Source organism: Mandrillus leucophaeus, unplaced genomic scaffold (assembly GCF_000951045.1).
Source record: "Mandrillus leucophaeus isolate KB7577 unplaced genomic scaffold, Mleu.le_1.0 Scaffold1144, whole genome shotgun sequence".
In the NCBI taxonomy this organism is placed as follows: domain Eukaryota; kingdom Metazoa; phylum Chordata; class Mammalia; order Primates; family Cercopithecidae; genus Mandrillus; species Mandrillus leucophaeus.
Genome location: NW_012099699.1, coordinates 277320 through 297724, shown reverse-complemented (window position 1 = coordinate 297724; position 20405 = coordinate 277320). Strand labels below are relative to the sequence as shown.

Here is a 20405-nt window from a genome sequence, read left to right as displayed (position 1 = left end):
AAAAATTTTCAAAAAAAAAATATAAGGTCATTGATTCCCATGTGTTACCATAAATTAACTAGGTAGCTTTCCCTGGCTGTGTTGCTCTTTTGTAGGATTTGCATTTGGAGTCCTTAGGCATTTCATCACTAATAATCAACTTGACTTTTTAACTCATCAAATCGCTCTAGCTTTGACTTGGAAAGCAAGAGAAAGGCTTCAAAAGCGTAGTCATTAATGTCAAGCCTCAGCATGTCAAGTTACCTCTCTAACTTGTTTCCATGTATGAAAAATAGGGATATCTACCTCCTGGATGTCATCTAATAAATAAAATAATTATAGACCATAATATCTGAGATATAATGTGTACTCACCACGTAGGGCTAAGTTTTCAAACTAAAGCAAATTAAAGGTTATAAAACCTGATCTCCAAATTTAAGAGGAGAAATTTGAATCCACTGTGAGAGATCATAAAGAATTAACAAAGACTGCTCGATGCTGTGAGGAAAAGGAAGTGAATATGAAATGAGGTCAACAGAGAACAATGTATTACACAAAGCCTACTGCTTATTTACAGAAGCAGAGGAGCATGGAACAGAAATGGAACTGAAGGTTTTATCTACTTAGACACCTGCCTCAGAGTAGTGAATAGAAATCTTACTTCTTTGACCATGGGAAGGACTTGTAGAAATTTAACAGAGTCCACACCTTCTAGAAGACAAATGGACTAAAAAAAAGTTTGTATAGATGAGTATAAGCCTATTTGCATAAACAAATACATGGACAGATTAACAATAATGTCTAAAGGATGCAACCTAAATCAAAGGTGATTTCATATATTTATTTGATCCAATATAAGTTCATGATCAGGAAAGACAGAACAGGAAAACTGATCTTGAGCTAGTCTCTGAAGAATAGATTAAGGTTTCCTTGGCAAATACGGAACAACAGAGGGGTAGAAATGGAGAGGTCATTTTAAACTTGGGGCACAACATGAATATAAAGAAACTAGGTGAAGGTAAATTAGTTAAAGAGAGAAGAAAATGGCAGAGGGAGTTTTGTTTTGAAAGCTCTCAAGTGGAGATTGATTATATTTCATTCCATTGTTAGAGTCAACAACTTAAAAGCCAACAATGTCTTCATTTTGTTTAATTAGATTCTACTATCTTTCAATTTAAAACCTTTCCATATTTTGTGATGAAGACTGTCACTTTGAAAACATACTTTTCGGCCGGGCACAGTGGCTCATGCCTGTAATCCCAGCACTTTGGGAGGCCGAGGTGGGCAGATCACAAGGTCAGGAGTTCGAGACCAGCCTGGCCAACATAGTGAAACCCTGTCTCTACCAAAACTACAAAAAATTAGCCAGGCATGGTGGTGCGTGCTTGTAATCCGAGCTACTCAGGAAGCTGAGGCAGGAGAATCTCTTGAACCTGAGAGGCAGAGGTTGCGGTGAGCCAAGATGGTGCCTGGGCGACAGAGCAAAACTCCATCTCAAGAAAAACAAAAACAAAAACAAAAACATACTTTTCCTGAGGATAGTCTGGCAGAGTTGATCATCATTTTAGGCCAATTTGCATACTCTTTTACTTTTCCCATTAGGTATAAACACAAAGTTTTAAAAATATACAAGAAGGCCAGGCACTGTGGCTCATGCCTGTAATCCTAGTGTTTTGGGAGGCCGAGGCAGGAGGATCACCTGAGGAGAGGAGTTCAAGACCAGCCTGGCCAACATGGTGAGATCCTGTCTCTACCAAAAATACAAAAATCAGCCGGGCATGATGGCGGGCACCTATAATCCCAGCTATTTGGGAGGCTGAGGCAGGAGAATTGCTTGTATCCAGGAGGCGGAGATTGCAGTGAGCTGAGATCGCGCCATTGCACTCCAGCCTGGGCAACAAGAGTGAAACTCCATCTCAAAAAAATATATATATATATACACACACACACAAATAGATATATACACACATATATACACATACACACACACACACACATATATACAAGAGAGCCTGGAAACAATTCAGATGTCCACCATTAGGGGACTGACTTGAAAAATTATGATACATCCATACAATGGAGTACAATGTATCTAATAAAAAGAAGTGAGAAATATTTCTCTATACTACTATGGTATGATTTCCAGAATACACCAGTAAGTCAACAAAACAAAAATCAATGTGGAAGAAACTGCATAGTGAGCTACCAGTTTTCTATGAACAGAAGGATAAACCATGATATTAAAAGGAAAGAAAATTTACTTCTAAGAGTAGGGATTGAATAGGTTGGTATATACATACGTGTATATACATATATACACGTATATACACATATATACACATATATACACTAACATATATGTATACACACATACATAAATATATACACACACACATATATTTGAAAGTTCATATATATATATATATATGAAAGTTTGCCTCTAAGAGGAGGGATTGAATAGGTTGGTAGCTGAAGGATAAAAGCTAGACTTTTAATACACTTTGTTTTTCAACTTTAATGTTGGACTACATAAGTATTTTACATACTTATAAACCAAAATTAAATTTCAAGAAAAGCAATCTCTAAAAATTGATAATAAAATAAAGCAAATTAACCAAACCAGGTATGCAGTTGATGGCTTAACCATCCAAAGAGTAACAATCCTAGACAACTTAAAACACAATAATTATAAAATCCCTTTTAGGATGTACCCCCAAAACACACACACACACACACACACACACACACACACACACAAAATAAAAAAAGAAAAATGAGCTTAAACCATTTCTGGTAATCATATTATTGATGGTAATATTAGCATACTCTGAGAATACTGTGCATTAGCGTAGGATAAAGCAAACATGCAATTATGTGATATTCTAAATATATCATCTGCCATTTCCTGAGAACTACAATTCTCAGCATGGGAGACAGAAGATGCTCATGTACTTCTGTCCTCTGAAAAGGCTCAAAAGTAATGACCAGCCCAGAGAAATTAACACTTCTAGTGTCCTGATCATAGTCACAAAAGTCTATTTCTGCTCAATGGAATCAGGGTTTCCTGTAGAAACAAATCGGTCTAGGTCTGGAACAGAAAATACACCAGACAAGCCTATAAAATCTTGTCCAGGATGTCAAATATGTATAAATCTATGAGTTAAGACTATTTTTACAAAAAAGTCCATGAGTTAAGACTATTTTTTACAAAGCAAATTAAAACATTAATTGGTCACAGGTGAAAACTGTAAGTCAACAATTTCTGACAACAAATAGAAGGTAAAAATGACCACTTTCAGAAAGTTGTTCTCAAAGAAATATCCAAATGAATAAATAAAAAAGAAGAAAATATTAGATCACAATTTTGTAACCGTTAATAAATTACTGGATCCAGGTATTGATCAGCAACAGCTGCTACAGTGACAAAAAAAAGAAACAGCTATTATGAGCTTCCCAACAGAAAACACACAATCACATATCTGACATAGTCTTGACCCCCCAAAAAAAGTGAAATTTAAAGTCAATTTAAATTGATCAATTTAAAGTCAACTAATTGATAAGAAACAAAAGAACATGTTAAACTACACCAGGGGAATAGTCAGAGGGGGAAACTCTCCACAATTTAATAACCAGGTTTCTTTAATAAATTAATGAGGAGGGAGGAAGGAAAAATAGTGAGAGAGAGGAAGGGATAGAGGGAAAGGAAGAAAGGAGGAAGGAAGGAAAGAGAGAGAGGGAAAAAGAAACAGAGAAAGAGATTTAAAAATTCTTAAAAGACGTATCAACTAATTGCAATACAATACATGAGCCTTATTTGGATCCTGACTCAACCTGTATAAAAAGATCATAAAATGATGTGATACAATTTGAAATCTGAACACTGCTTAGATATTTGAAATTAAAAATTGTTAGCATTTTTGGTACAATAATGGTTATATGGTTATGAGTTTTAAAATCCCCTCTTTGTCTTTTAGAAATATAGATGATAGAATGTAATTCAGAGATGTATTTCAAAATAACACAGAATAGGGAACTGGGTGGGGGTATGAATAGGTCAGGATTGGCCATGGGCTAATGAATGTTGGGGCTGAGTGCTAAGTATTTGGGGGGTTTGGAATACCATTCTTTTTAACTTTTGCCTGTGTGAAATTCTGCATAATAAATGTATTTTTTAGAAAATACAAGATATTCAGTAGCAATGAGAACATTCACTACACAGAGCTTGGTTTCTAAACACAATTTGCTGCTAAAAAGTACCAGAGCTTCTTGGAGAAATGGATGCTTTCAAGTCTGCAGGGAGAAAATTACAAAGAGAGCCTGGAACATCTTGTGCTAGAAACTGAAGAAGCAATTATGGAAGACTGTGTCAGCCAGTAAGTGTAGAAGGAATAACAGAATTTTAAAATAGCCATTTCTTAAGCACGAGGTTAGTTATTGTTTAAGGCAAAGTTACAAATGGATGGTGAAACCACTGGCCAATAGGCTTTACTGACATAAAAGATATTTGCCCAGTCTCAAGGATGACAAATTATTACTAATTGCACATAGGAAAGGTATCTTTTTACGATGAGGAGATCTAGTGAACATCTCTCCTTAGATAAGTTGGTGATCAAACTTCTATCACCAATAAAGGGACCAGCTGGTACCATGCATCTCTTCTGATGATGCAATCGAAGGCATAAACATCCTCCATGCAGTAAATGTGGCTAAAAATGTATAACTTGAATCCAGTCCTGAGGAAACAATCAGAAAACTGATTTGGACTCTTCGATAATACTGAAGGACAGCAGGAGACTGACCTAGATTCAAGAAAACCAAACAGACATGACAACAAATACAGTATATGACCCTCGTTTGGAACCCAAATGGGAGTGGAAAAGGGAGAAGCTATAAAGAACAATATTGTGACAATTGGGAAAGTTTTGATATGACTGTATATTAAATATGATTATCACTTCAGTTTAAATTTCCTAAGTATTCAACTAAAAACAAAGTTAGAACATACATATAGATAGATATAGAAAAGAAAAAGAGGTTATAAAATGTTAATAACTGTTGAATTGATCTATGAAGGCCAAATGGTGTTTGTCATACTATTCTTTCAATTTTTCTGTGGGTTCTACATTTTTAAAATAAAAAGTTGATGAAAAATATATCCTGAGCCAGGTGTGATGGCTCATCCCTGTAATCCCAAGACTTTGGGAGGCTGAGGTGGGAGGATCGCTGGAGCCCAGGAGTTTGAGATAAGCCTGGGCAACATAGTGAGACCTCATCTTTCTCTGTTTGTCTCTCTCTCTCTCTATATATATATATATATACACACACACACACACACACACACACACATGTATATGTATGTGTGTGTGTGTGTATAACTGTATGTGTATATATATGTATATGTGTATGTACATATATGTATATTTATAAATAGTGTACTACATACAGGTAACGTGGCATCATCGCCTTTGCTCTTCTGGATTTTCTCCTTGGAGCCCTCTTTCTGATTGAGTGCTTGCTCGGCAAATGATACCTCCAGGTTGATGTCTGTTTCAGGGGCAGGTGTCTCCTCAGGTGGGATCAGCTTCTCTTCACCAACAAGGTTAGATGCCTGTTCTGGGGGACCGGGGGAAAAGAACCCAATTCATATGCTTTATTTCTTTCTTTTTTAAAAAAATTCTAATGCATCCACTACATAAAAACATTTGGGAAGAGTACTATTTTCTCCAGGCAATACTTAGCTGCTATTTTAATAATAAAGAGTATACTCAAAAATCCTATCAATGGTGCATGGGAAGTGGGCAGGGAGACTGTGGTGACTAGCAATCCATAGTTCAATTGTGCAGTCTTTGAGAGCACAGTCCTTAAACTGGGTTCCAATTCCAAAACATTGCTGGAAGACAGTAAACTTTTAATGAAAAACCTCAAAAGGTTTTGAAGTATTAATTGTTGTTTTATTCTATACTGAGAAACTAAAAGCAAAAAAAGAGGGAGGTAATGAGCAGTAATCTCTTGTAAAGCTAGTAATTTGCCATTTAATTAATTTCCTCAGAGTGGATCAGATTCCTGGAATAAACTTCTTCCACACCCTGCATTTACTTTCTGGAATATTACCTACCTATCATAGTAAAATTTCCAAAACAACAGTTAGTGCCAAATAATTATCACTATGCGAGTCAGGTCTGGACGTACCTGGTACGGGAATGGTTGGGTTTCCACCTGATCACGTCAAAGAATATAAAAGTTCCCATGACTATAAATACTAGTCAAATAATTTTCACATATTTACATCAAGATTTCAAGGATATCATAAGTTTAACTTTGTTTTGGCTTTTTTTGGTTTGTTGTAATCCTCCACAAAGGAATTTACATTTAAAAATCTCTTTGCTGAAAACACCAGGTTTAAGCTTTGGAGAAGATAATTCTAAATTTGATTATTTGGTAAATTTACAGTTTTAATGCAACTGACAGAAAAAAACCTAGAGCCAATAACCAAGATTACTGTTATTTTCTCACTGTTGACCTTTGAATCATAGTAAGAAGCTCTGAATTACAAAATACATCTATGCAGTGTCTACACATGCTTACATACTAACAGGCTCACGTACAAACAAAGTGACAGAAGCTAAAGTTAATTTAAAAAGTTAATAAATGTCATAAATGCATACATTATTAAAAGTCTGCGGTTCAGAAAAATAATCTTTATATTCATTTACATAAAAGTGAAAATGCCTGTTTTAATCAAAATCAAGTTTAGAAGTAAATATGGATCTAGTTTTATTCAGTCCCATTAAATAACTAGGGTAGACTTCGTGGGCATGAGACCCCTGCAGCCACACAGGGCTCCAGGCTCAGGAGGGCTCCACACTTAGTTTAATACTCTGCTGTTACATCATGAAATTAAATAAGAGGCCCTATATTTTCAGTTTGTCCCTGACCTTGCAAATTACACAGCTGGTCCTGATAGCATCTGACAGTTAAGAAAGTAAGAATTTACCCTGTCTCTTATACACATCTTTGTCCCTGACCTTGCAAATTACATAGCTGGTCCTGATAGCATCTGACAGTTAAGAAAGTAAGAATTTACCTGTGCCAATTCCAAAACTGAGAATACATTTAAAGTCCGTTGATATTATTAGTATTCATCTGCTGCCATGTATATTTATGTTTCTCAACAGCCTGTGACCATTTTTTAAATTAGAATACCTACACCTTTTGATGATTAATTTTTTTTAAGTATCAACATGAATGTCAAAGCACAATTTTAATTTTATTTTCCCTCTGGTTTACACTCCTTTATGTTTTACTGTGACTATGTACGTTGGTTTCCTAGGAAACTATTCTAAGAGGAAAAAAATGATTAGCCATTTTCTTAAATTAGAAGCTACCTTTCTAGCAGCTGAGTAGTTGTGGGCACGAATTTCAAAACTACTCTTTCTTCTCACCACTTCCATGTCAGGGTTACAATGAATACCCCCACACTCACACCCACACCAACGGACTATACTGAATGTAAAGCTGAGTAACTATAATTAAGGTATTATACATTTAACACACAAATTTCCTTCAAAAGCATGGCAAAAAAAAAAAAAAAAATACCACATATTAAAGTTCTGGTTAAAATAGAAAATCAAGTTGAAGCAGAGCACAGAAAAAAAGAGTTTCAGGGTTGAAGGGGGTACTGCTACAAGAAATGGATGATTACTTGGCTAATAAGTGATGATTTAATTATCTACTCTTAATAAGAACAGAATGCTGAGATCAACCTTTTGGTTCTTAAGGTCCTAAAATAAATAACATTTCTGTCATCTAGTTTCTTTTTAAGTGCACAATAGCACTGGGTTACAAACATTTTGCAAATCTCCCTCAAGTTTTTCAGTAGTCCAAAATATCCTGAAATGCCTTTTAAAAAATTTTTTTTAATCACCTGACTTTAAGATTCAATTGCTTCTATTTTTTTAAAAAAAAAAAAGATTTTTCTTTCCTCTGTAGAAATTCAAAAGAAAATAAGAAACTACGCATATCAATATAAAAGTTTAAAAAATTATTGGGGCATTATTAATATTTCTAAATGTATTATTAAATACTGGGCCTTTCATAGAGTTTATGATTTAATGAAAAATGAACACATTACAGTGAATTAATTAATTTGGAATGTAACAACCCTTGCAACTATAAAACTTAACAACTTTTTCATTTAGAATAAGTATTGTTGGTGGAACATGTTTAAAAATCCAAGTGTGGGGAAAACATTTAAAAGAGACTATGTCTCCCACACCTTCAAATTTTAATCAGAAACAGCCCCATTTTTGAACCTGAGACAATGTTTCCACGCATTTCATCCTGAACTTTCCAACGTTTGGCTTACACTGGTTAATTCACTGGCTAGTGAAAGAGCATGGCATTGCCCAGAACAGGTGCAATAGGGAATACTCAGTAACTTGGATGGCATCACACATTCTCTTGTTATTCTGATTGGAGGCTCTATGCCCACTACGTAGCATTCCAGCAAAAGCAGATGTAAATCAAGCAGCAAGTTTGTCACATTTCACTTGCCTGCTGCAAGCTAGGCAGGCAAGTGCTCACACTATGAACTTGTCTTCCAGAACTTTTGTTGATATAGCCTACATCATGATCCCTGGCAAGGGAGGAAAACACCAAGAAAAGGACAATGTTTTCCTCAGTATCCATTCACCAACTGCCAGTCACTCTTCCCCAGAGCCCAAAGCATATTGACATTGGCACAAAAAAACCTGTCTCTCCTGATGACCCAGCTCTCTAGCAGGCAGGGTAGCTATGCCGGCTTGCTTACCACTTCAACATCTGTGGGTACATAGATTTGAGAAAACACCTAGTGATTTCATTCAGATATAACGCATAAAACTGAAGAAACATCCACAGAATAGTAAAAAGCAAGTGCTTTTATAAATATATATGTGTGTATACACGTGTGCATATTACCTTTAAGGCAGGGGTGCCAGAGAGAAGTTCTGAGAAAAGTATGGAAGGAAAATATCCCATATGATCTTGAGTAATGCAGGATTTTTATAGGAATGTTGGAACACTCCTCAGTCCTCCACAGTTTACCTAATATTCCTCCCACTACTACTTCCAAACCAAATGCAACGCTATTAATGGCATGAACACCCCAGTTGCTAAATTTTAGGAATATAAACATAAATCACCTGTTTTAGTTTGTTAAATAACAATTAACGATTAAATTTTTAAGCTTAAATCGATTAACTTCACTTAGAATATTTTCCCTTTCTGTAAACAAATGAAATAGCTATAAACTCTTTCTTAGTAAGTACTAATACAGCCTTAATAGTTACTTTTGGCTGGGCATGGTTGCTCACACCTGTAATCCCCACACTTTGGAAGGCCCAGGTAGGCCGATTTGAGGTCAGGCATTCAAGACCAGCCTCACCAACATGGCAAAACCTTGTCTCTATTAAAAAAAAAAAAAAATTAGCCGGGCATGGTGGCATGTGCCTATAATCCCAGCTACTGGAGAGGCTGAGGCAGGAGGATCGCTTGAATCTGGGAGGGGGAGGTTGCAGTGAGCCAAGACCACACCACTGCACTCTAGCCTGGGAGACAGAGCAAGACTCCACTTCAAAAAAAAAAAGTTACTTTCTTCCATACCTCAAGTTTCCAATTCACTTCTGAAACAACAAATGTTAGCAGAGAAACATGAAAAGGAGAATTATAATCAATTGCCCATAAAAATCTTAACTATTTAAAAAAGTTTTCCTATAATATCTAAAAAATTACCCCATTTATGAATTAGGAGCTTGTGATTTAAGAACAATGCTGCAAGTTTGTTGGCTCAGTGACCAGCTGTATGGCATTGGAAAGTGGCTTCTCAGCTCTAAGCCTCAGCTCACTCATCTGTAAAATGGATTAAGAACAATAACCATTACATTGTTTTGGGGTGTATTAAATGAGGTAGGCATCTCCTGATAACATCTGGCACATGGTAAGCACTCAGGAAGATACGTATATGCATTTTGAATCAGAAGATGGGGATACACATTAAAAGAAAATTGAAGGCCAACTATATGCTCAGCCTCACGTAATGATCCACTTGGGACTTTTCATTAGCATTTTAATAGAATTTGTTTACTAGAATTGAAGGTGAATGTTTCATAAGACTGTAACTGTTTGTTATGCTAATTAAAGGGGGTGGGGAAAACAAGAGAACAGGTTCAACATACCATCTCTTCCTTGGTATTTGTTTTCATTTGTTCTAAGTGACTGCGATTCAGTGTCATCTGGAGCCTAAACATAGAAAACAGGCCATTTAGTCATCTCCAACTCAAAACCAGAGAAAATAATATTGTAAATAATTTTGTTACTAATCTTTAGAGTATAAGAAATGTACTCAGAATTATAACAATCACAGTGCAAAAGGGGCACTAAGGTAATAATCAACAAGCAATCATCCAAAAAATATTTTATTACCTACAACTTGTAAGAGACAATAGTAGGCCCAGTGGGAAATACAAAAAAAGTCATGAGTGTGTCCCTGTCATCAAGAATGCTACTATTTAGTGGAGGAGAAAGGACGAACATGTTAAAAAATTAGTAATATCTATTAATTGACAAATGGATAAGCAAAATGTGGTCTATCTGTACCATGGAATGTTATTTGGCTATAAAAAGAAATGAAGTATTGATATATGCTGCAACATAAATAAACCTTGAAAACATTATGCTAAGTAAAAGGAACCTGTCACAAAGAGCCACATATTATATGATTCCATTTATAGCAAATGACCATAATATGCAAACCATAGAGACACAAAGCTGACTAGTGGTCACCTAAGAGTAGGGAGGGAAAGATGGGGAAGGACTGCTAATGGATACAGGCTTTCTTTTGGAAATAATAAAAATGTGCTAAAACTGATTGTGGTGATCATTGCACGACTGTGAATATGCTAAAAAGAACGTTGAATTGTGCACTTTTAGTGGGCGAATTGTATGGTATGTGAATTATATCTCAATCATGCTGTTATAAAACGATAAAAGTACATGTCCCTAATAAAATAGAAACTCTTCAAGTAAAAAAAAAAATCCAGAAATAAACGTGAGATAAGTAACTAAATTACCAAACCAGCAATAAGACCTAAAACATCTGAAGGAATTCCTGTTTTCAAGGGGCCGGGGCAATGACACCCAAGGAATGGAGCCTCCCAAAGGTTTATGGAGATGGTAAACCACGGCTGACTCTGCTCAGCAGTAAATGTGGCCAGACAGTACTTCCTCCTTTCCAGGTAAGGCTTCAGAAGGAATTCAGAGGTCAGGAAGGAGAGTCTGGATCAACCACAGAAAGAGGTCTATTCAAATTATTTTTAAAAATAATATTGATAATTCTACTGGATTTTATCTCAGACAGAAAGCGGCCATTGCAGTCTCACTACACGTTTCACCTCAAGCTGTTGTCCGGGAAGGACTTCATCCTCCACCTGAAGTCTAAAAAGAGCCTAGAAAAGCACTAGGCTAGGGACATCTTGACCACTAATGAACCACTTAGAGATGGGGAAAACCCAGGACAATGTTACAGTGACTACCAAGTCACAGAAGTGGGACGTGGGTACCCACCATCACTTTAACCCCCTTGAAGGACAGAGCAGTCCCATTCTCTCTCCTTCCTCCCACAAGTCGGCAGAGGCTGGTCCTGCATGGCACAATGAGCAGAGTGATTCCAGTCTCACAAAAGAACACATATTTTGGAGCATGTGGTTGGAATTATTTTCCTTAGCAATTGAAGATGGCAGTACAGATGGTGTTCATTTCTGTATTATATTTTCTAGTGTCAGCAAGGCCTTCATGAGGAAGCATTTAACATGGAAGAGCTGAATATACAATCGCTCAAAAACAGAAGAACTGCAAGTGAAGATGGCTGGCCCACGTTTGCTTGAGGGATGGGGGAGATAAAGCACTTTTCTCATGGGTGGCAGTGTTTCAATCAAAGGCATGCAGTGTAAGCAAGTTACCATTATTCAAATTTCCTTTTGCTAGTTCTCTCTTAATGACTCCATCAGATGACACAATCCACCAATTACCTTGGACTCAAACCATGTGGTTCTGACACTGCCAGAAACTTGCTGGAAAAATGTTGTTTCTAGCACCGAGTAGCAACATCCTCTTGGAGACTGGCAGAAATCCCACAGTTTATATTTTGCTTAGGCTCAGCTCTCTGTTCCATCCCCCTTTTCACTTTTCACTTCCTCTTAACTCCCTTAGTGAGGGTTCTCTAGTTGGGAAGAAAATGTCATAATACTAAATTTCCTTACCATTCATTTTTCTTCAGCTGGAAACCTAGCCCAGTCCTTTAATACTAGTGGATATCCCAAATAACCACTGGGTAGTAAGCAAGTGCTTAACTTAAGCAAGTGCCTGGAGCAATTTAATGACCCCAAAACTCCTATAAAATGGACTGGACTTGATTCGAAATTGGTCATGCAAAGAGAGTAGCAATCTGCAGCTAGAAGGGCTTTCTTGCAAGAATAAAATGTCTAGAAAAAGCAAAAGAGTGTCTACATGACAGGGAGATACCATGAATATAAACCCTTTCATTCCTTTTTTAAAATAAATAATCATTCAATTTTTGTTATCTTCTATAGTGTGAATAGAATCTCATATTCAGGATGCTTAATGTCAGAATCGTGTACAAAATGCAAATATACAAGGATAGAGAGTGGTTAAAAGCATGTACTTCAAAATCAAACAAATTTGGGGTTACTATCTACAGGACACTGAGCAAGTTACTTAAAATCTGGCAGGGCGCGGTGGCTCCCACCTGTAATCCCAGCGCTTTGGGAGGCTGAGGGAGGCAGATCACCTAAGGTCAGGAGTTCAAGACTAGCCTGGACAACATAGTGAGGCCCCGTCTCTACTAAAAGTACAAAAAATTAGCCGGGCATGGTGGCATGCACCTGCAGTCCCAGCTACTCAGGAGGCTGAGGCCGGAGAACTGCTTGAACCTGGGAGGTGGAGGTTGCACTGAGCCAAGATTGTGCCACTGCATGCCAGCCTGGGTGACAGAGAGAGACTCCATTTCCAAAAATAAAAATTAAAAAATAAAATAAAATCTATGAGCCTCAGCCACAGAATGGAAATAATACCTCACTCACAAGACAGCTGTAAGGATTAAGTGAGATAAAGCACATTAAAGTGGTTGGCACAGTAATTGTTCAGCAATGGTGGCAGCAGCTGGTATTGTTATTATTATTACAATCATTGTTCAAGAGTCCCATTCCGTGTTCATTCTCCTTCCAACCACCTCACTGGGTCTTTTAGGCCAGAGCTACTCAAGCCAGAATGTAAATCAACTTTGACCTCAAGAACACCATCTAGATCAGCTGATTTTTTACTTTTTTTCTGGCAGCAAGACTTTTTTGATGAAAGAAAGAAGGATCATTTATATTCTGTGCAAGCTCCTTATGCCCTTAGAGATGAGTAAAAGGTAATCCACCAACTGGCTTGTTCGAGTAGCACTGATCTGAGCCACACAGTTCTTGTACTGTTGTTGTTGTTGTTGTTGTTGTTGTTACTGTTGTTGTTTGAGATGGGTTCTCATTTTGTCACCCAGCCTGGAGTGCAGTGGCAGGAACACAGCTTACTGCAGCCTCGACCTCCAGGGCTCAAGCGATCCTCTGGCCTCAGCTCCACAAGTAGCTGGGCCTACAGGCACACGCCACCACACCCAGCTAATTCTTGTGCTTTTTGTAGAGATTAGGTTTTGCTATGTTGCCCAGGCTGGTCTTGAACTTTCCAGTCTCAGCCTCCCAAAGAGCTGGGATAACAGCTGTGAGCCACCACACCCAGCCTCTCAAACTTTTATCATGCCTTCCCTGATACCTCTCTTCATTCATCAGTCCCACAGTCTCTACCAGACCCCGCAGCTTTCATTAATAAGTCAATCACCTAGACAAATATTTACTCAATCTTTTGTGTGCTGTCGCTGTGCTAAGGCTAGACACCTTAAAGTTTAACCTAAAGCTGCCTCCTTACATATCTTATGTTCATCCTAAAGGGTTTCTCTGTATTTAGTGAACTCTAACCTAACTGAGTATGTAAACAGACTGTGTAACCTACTCGTGTCAATCACCAAATTTTGACCAGTCAAAGGTGGCCAACTGTTCAAACCATATTCAAATAAGGCAAACACAAAGCTGTGACCAATCCGGCTGATTCTGCACCTCACTTCCATTTTCTGTAGATCACTTTCCTTTCCCTGTCCATAAATCTTCTTTGACCACACGGTAGCACTGGAGTCTCTCTGAATCTGCTGTGATTCTGGGGGCTGCCCAATTTGCAAATCACTGTTTGCTCAATTGAATTCTGTTAAATTTAATTTGTCTAAGGTCTTTCTTTTAACACCACAAAGGAGAAGTTACTTCATGTCTCAAGGTTCCTACTTTGTAATTCAGCTGCAATTAGCTCCCTCACACTCTACTTATCCATCCCCAAACGAGTCTAGGGACAAATCAAATACTCCTACAAGCATTAATAGATAGGGAAGAATACCCTAATCCTACTTTTCTCTAAGTAACTGTTGGTAGTCACGTTGTCTGAGAAGCTGTCCGCTGTCCCTGTCACCCCTAGTGGAGTTAGAGTCACTGCTAATGCTCCAAGGACACCCTCTTCCCCTAATGCATGGATTATCATGCTGAATTTTAACTAGTTTGGTTTTCTGCCTCATCAGTATAACTTCCAGAAAGGCAGGAAGCAAGTCTCTCTTGTTTGCTGCAAGCATAGAGTTTTGGTGCCTGGCACAGAATAGGTGATCATTACGTTTTTAATCATTCGAATTAAACCAGATTGATCCAATTAATTGTAAGCAATGAGTCCTTTGCCTTAACGTCAAAAAAGAAAACCTACTGTTTCTTTCGATTCTCTCTGTTGAGCAAATATGTCTCTGACGTCAGGAATCTGGTACTGTTTGTTTTTCTTCCTCAAGGTCTGGGAGACCGTCTCTACTCGCTTCTGAACTGCTGCTGCCTGGGTCCGGGTCAATGTTGATAAAAACACCATGCTTTCCTGTGGATCTCCAGCAGACTCTCCGAAGAGATTGGACAAACCGGCCTCTTTAAGCCACTCTTCTTCCAATTCTCCCTCTAAGATAGTAGAGAAAAGTGGTACTTAAATCACAAAATATAAGAACCTTTATATTTTTTAAGCTGTTAAAAATTCTTACTAAAACTCTTCTATTGTAACCAAACCACAGTGCTAATAATCATTATCTAAAACTTGGACAACTGCCACACACTCCAGCCACGATATAAAATTTTAGATGGATTCCATATATACTCAATTAAAATTTTTAAATGACTTCACATGTAATTAACCTCTATAACTTCCTTGCAGATTAACCCAGAGGATGATACTATTCCCCTTCCAGAGATGAGCAAAGAATAAAGAGATAACTTACTTCCATCAAGTTACAGAAATAAGTCAATGCTGGGGCTATATATTAAGCCCAGTTTCTTGGCTTAAATTCAGTACTACCTCAGAGTCCAACACTAATTTATGGAAAGCCTTGTTTTCTCTGTTCACTGTAGCTGACAGGAAGTGCAGCAAAGAAGTTAACAGCATCAGAACACTGGGAACTAATCAATTTCAAATTAATTTTTCTAATCTTCCAAGTCAGCACATCAGATTATTTTACAATGTTTTTTAAAAGCACAATATATTCAGCAAAAAAAGCTTATATAGGAAGCTAATCAAACAAGAATCAATTCAAAACACTGAAAGCAGGAAGTAAATATTCATGCAAATATTGTGTAAGATCTAATGAAAGTTATTTAAAAGCAGAAGGATAATTAGAATAGATTCTTTCCAACCATCATGTTTATAGAGGAAAATAAAAGAGGGATGAATTGGGACACAAAAGACCTGGATCTGTACCCCATTTCTGCACCTTGATAGCCAAGTCTCTTTGGACAAGTTACTTAGCCTCAAGTTGACTCTGTTTTCTGATCTGTACACTGAAGCATACCTCTTCCAGCTATGCTATAACCAAAGGTGAGAATGTTATATGGAAGGAGCTTTGAAAAGCCCTGAGACAGACTGAATCACATGGTATAGCACCTAGTCCTGCCTGTCTTTCTATACTATATAAACTTCTTGATGGCAGAAATCAAGTGTTAATAACTGACTTCAAGAGACATAAGCCAGTACTAGGCACTGTGCACACCAGACAACAAAAACAGCTTACTAGCATAAAAAGTCAGCAAGGCCGGGCATGGTGGCTAGGCTTGTAATTCCAGCACTTTTGAGGTGGGTGGATCACTTGAGGTCAGGAGTTGGAGACTGGCCTGGCCAACATGGTAAAACCCGCTCTCTACTAAAAATACAAAAATTAGCTAGGTGCGGTGGTGCACGCCTGTAATCCCAGCTACCAGGGAGGCTGAGGCAAGAGAATCTCTTGAACCTGGGAGGCGGAGGTTGCAATGAACTGAGATTGTGCCACTCCAGCCTAGGTGACAGAGCAAGACTGTCTCAAAACAAAACAAAACAAAACAACAACAAAAAACTAAGTCAGCCATTATGATTTATGCTTTTAAGGTAGTACTCAGTATTGGTGTACAAAATCAAATTGCCAGAAAAAAAGCTGATGATGTTACACAACAAGGAAAATAAACAAGATTACTATGTAGAGTCACTTTTTCCATTAAAAAGTAAAAGTAAAGCTTAAACAATTTAAAGTCTAAGAAAAGGTGTGGGCATGTAGAAAACATTCCCAATCTTCTTGATGACCACATAGTACGTAATAATCAATGAATCTAATTAACATTGGAGAATTATTAAACAGCTAACGACATACTTCTATGTATCGGGTTTAAACGCCGCTTTCTCAAACATATTCTCTCCTTATTCAGCAGACTAGTATGCTACATCCATCTTGAAACAGGGAGAAAGAAAGGGTGAAAGATACTATTAATTATCACAAATAAGCTTGACTTTATTGGTATCATATTTGGGAAACAGTGACAGAAAAATAAACAAGAAGCTAAAGAATGAGTTAACTGTAGTGTTCTTCTAGGTCTGAGAAATTAAATTAAGAAAAATCCCCAAGTCTTCTTTTTAAATAAGTATTGGTAGTTTTTTCAAGCAATGTTGTAGCCAAGGAGAAAAATCTTATTTATATAGATTTTGCTACTTAATTAGATCCTAAGTAATTTAGTTAAGAAGTCATTGTGTTGAGAAGGAAGTCTCTATTCGTGGATCACAAAGCACTGATTGGGGCTCTCACATTTTGGCATTTATATATCAACTTACATAAACATACTGACAAATGTATAGATGGCACAAGGCATAGAAAGAAAGCTAATATAACAGACAAGAGAAGTGGACATGAAAAACTTGGCAACTGCTTGAATTTCAGAGATTAAAAGAAATGGTACAAAAAAACTTTTAAGTAAAGTTTTACATGTTTCTCCCAGAATATCAAGTATTACAGCAGACAATGGGAACTATGGCTGGAAAGTTACTCTACAGAAATTATGCACCAAATACAAGAAAGAAGTAAATATGGAAGCTAAAAACGGTAATGCCACCATCTACTGCCCAACTCTATATTTTTAGATTAGTTGGCTAAACATGAGCCATTGCATCCAATCTGGAGAACTATACTTTGAATGACAAAATAGCCAGGACCACAGCAGGTCTTTGAAAACCACCCACAAAGATTGGTTTATGTGAATTTTCTTTCTAGAAAGGTCCTGGCTAGGAACAAGATAAATATTCTCAAATATATGAAAGGCTATCATGTAAAAATAGAAGAGCTCTGTTCCATTTGTCCCAAAGGCATAACTACAGCAAGAGAGTCAAAGTTAGAGGACAGCAGACTGTAAATCAATAAAACAAAGATCAAAGGAACTCAAGCTGACTGACCACTGGAAAAACAGTATTACTGCAAAGCAGTGCTCTTTCTATCACCATCTGCACTCACTAGAGACCAAATGACAATGTGGCTACTATATTACAGAAGAAATTTAAAGAGAGGTTAGAGAGTTTCAAAGATGAAGTCTAACTCTAAAAAGCTATGATACAGTGAGCTTAGCCAACAACATTCCAGCCATATCTATGACTACCCTAACTTACTTATGCCACTTGTATCTGGCAGTTGCATCCATAAATCTGCCTCAAACAAGTAATTTTCAAGTTGAAAGGCAGTATCTTTTTTCGGTGGCCCTAGCTTTAATTTTTTTTTTTTTTTTGTTCTCTTCCTTTCTATGCATTCATTTCCTATAAACACAAATACAAACAATAAAAGCTTTATTTAGTTAGTTATTACCATCAGGTTCTTTGACGACAACCACCTCTTGATCTTCTTGTCTGTTTTCACTAGATTTCTTGATGTTTTCTAGTTCTATCCAATAGTCTTCCATAGACAGTTCATCCAAAGAATCCTGGGAAATTGATCGATCAAATGGAGGCTTCTCCATAACTCTGGTGGTGGTGCTTTCCTGGTTCATAGTGTACTGGCCATATCTGCGACTACAAATTCAAAAGAACACATGGTTTATTTTAGTACAAAAGGAAGCAGTATAATTTCTAAAGTATCACAGCAATATGCTGGAGAATTTGTTAACTCCTTAAGTTCTCCTTAATAAAACCAAAGGAATATATATTTTGAAACTGTTTACTCTGGAGTGCTACTGATTATAATATGCTTGTAGAATAAACAGTTGCATGCTCCACAGAAAAGTATGATGAAGTACAAAGAGCAACATGGTAAATTATTTTTCCATTTACATTAAATGAAGACTCATTTTTCAAATATATTTTTTAGCGACAAGGTCTTGCTCTGTTGCCAAGGTTCGAGTGCACCAGTGTGACCATCGCTCACTCTAATTCCAAACTACTGGGCTCAAATGATCCTCCTACCTTAGTCTCCTGAGTAGCTACTACTACAGGTATACACCATATTGCCCAGCTATTTTTTTTTCTCTTTTGGTAGACATGGGGTCTTGCTGTGTTGCCCAGGTTAGTCTGAAACTCCTGGCCTCAAGTGATCCTCAACTGATCCTCACACCTCAACCTCCCAAAGCACTGAGATTAAAGGCATGAGCCACCACACCCAGGCATAAGAGTCATTTAAACCTGAAAGTTAGTTTTTAAAAAGCAACATGTTAAATCTTAATTACAGACTATTAATTGGGAATGAATTGTATACAATTTTTGTGTTTATCATTTATATGCATAAACAAAACTTAGTCAACTGTTATATAGTAAATATCTTCAACCAATGAAGCATTTGAATTTCCATTTTATTTTTGAAATCAAAATATAAATAGGATGATTTAAGTTTGCTGTTATAATGTACTGTAGAAAGCAATTTCTAATCTTTATTTATAAATGGACCCATGATTTATATGTATTAAAAATTCCAAAATGTGGTAAAAACTCATTTATTAGCAACTCTGAATAGCTTGGAATTACCTCAAACATTTCTCTCTCTGATATTATCTATGAAGAATAAATTGAATAAGAGTATTTGTATAACTTCAAGTAAACGGTATTTTTTGTTATAATTCACATCTCACCTACTTCTAAAATTGAATTAAAGGAGCTTGTAAGACCTAGATTTAATAAGTTTTTGTTTTATTATTTACAGAGAAAACCATGCCTGATTCCTTAAAAGAAGAAATTTTTCACCTTTGATGCCTTTCCTTTATTTACAGTTGATATGGTTTTGCTATGTCCCTACCCAAATCTCATCTTGAATTGTAGTAACCATAAGCCCCACATGTCCTGGGGGGACCCAACAGGAAGTAATTTAATCATGGGGACAGTTACCTTCATGCTGTTCTGGTGATAGTGAGTGAGCTGTCACAAGATCTGATGGTTTCATAAGGGGCTTTTCCCCTTTTTGCTTGTTACTTCTCCTTGTTGCCATCATATGAAGAAGGGTGTGTTTGCTTCCCTTTCTGCCATGATTTAAGTTTCCTGAGGCCTCCCCAGCCATGCTGAACTGTGAGTCAATTAAATCTCTTTCCTTTACAAATTACCCAGTCTCAGGTATGTCTTTATTAGCAGCATGAGAATGGACTAACACAACAATAAATTTTTTTAAAGAATACAATTTGAGTGAGGACAATCGTTGAATAACTGTTTTGCCATTTTAATTTTCAGATTACTTCTCTCAAGAAGGACTTCCAGGAAGTAATTCTTCGTTTGCCAGATTGGTTTTAGTTACTGTACATATTGAAAATAATTTTAAAATTACAATAAAATTCTTTAATAGTGTATGAACATTCACATTTAAACTAGCCTTTCCCAAAATTGTTTAAAATAGTAGGATTTTAATAGTACATAAGGGAGAGGGTCACTAAACTCTGGGCAAATCTATCCAGCAGCTTAATTCCAACTGGTTTGTTAGAAAAAGTCAAGGAACTTAATTGCCTATTGCTGCA

At 36.9% G+C, this 20405-nt stretch overlaps 1 protein-coding gene across 2 annotated transcripts in view; it reads right to left on the bottom strand.

The window, feature by feature from the left end:
* The window catches only part of ARHGAP18 (Rho GTPase activating protein 18), a 161665-nt gene that overhangs the window by 49684 nt on the left and 91576 nt on the right, over nt 1-20405 (bottom strand). For both annotated transcript variants that reach the window (XM_011997440.1, XM_011997448.1), the window contains exons 2-5: nt 18284-18486; nt 14866-15101; nt 10194-10257; nt 5423-5592 (exon numbers count right to left, since the gene is read on the bottom strand). In XM_011997440.1, coding sequence (XP_011852830.1) covers nt 5423-5592; nt 10194-10257; nt 14866-15101; nt 18284-18486 — 673 coding nt within the window. The remainder of the gene's footprint in view (nt 1-5422; nt 5593-10193; nt 10258-14865; nt 15102-18283; nt 18487-20405) is intronic.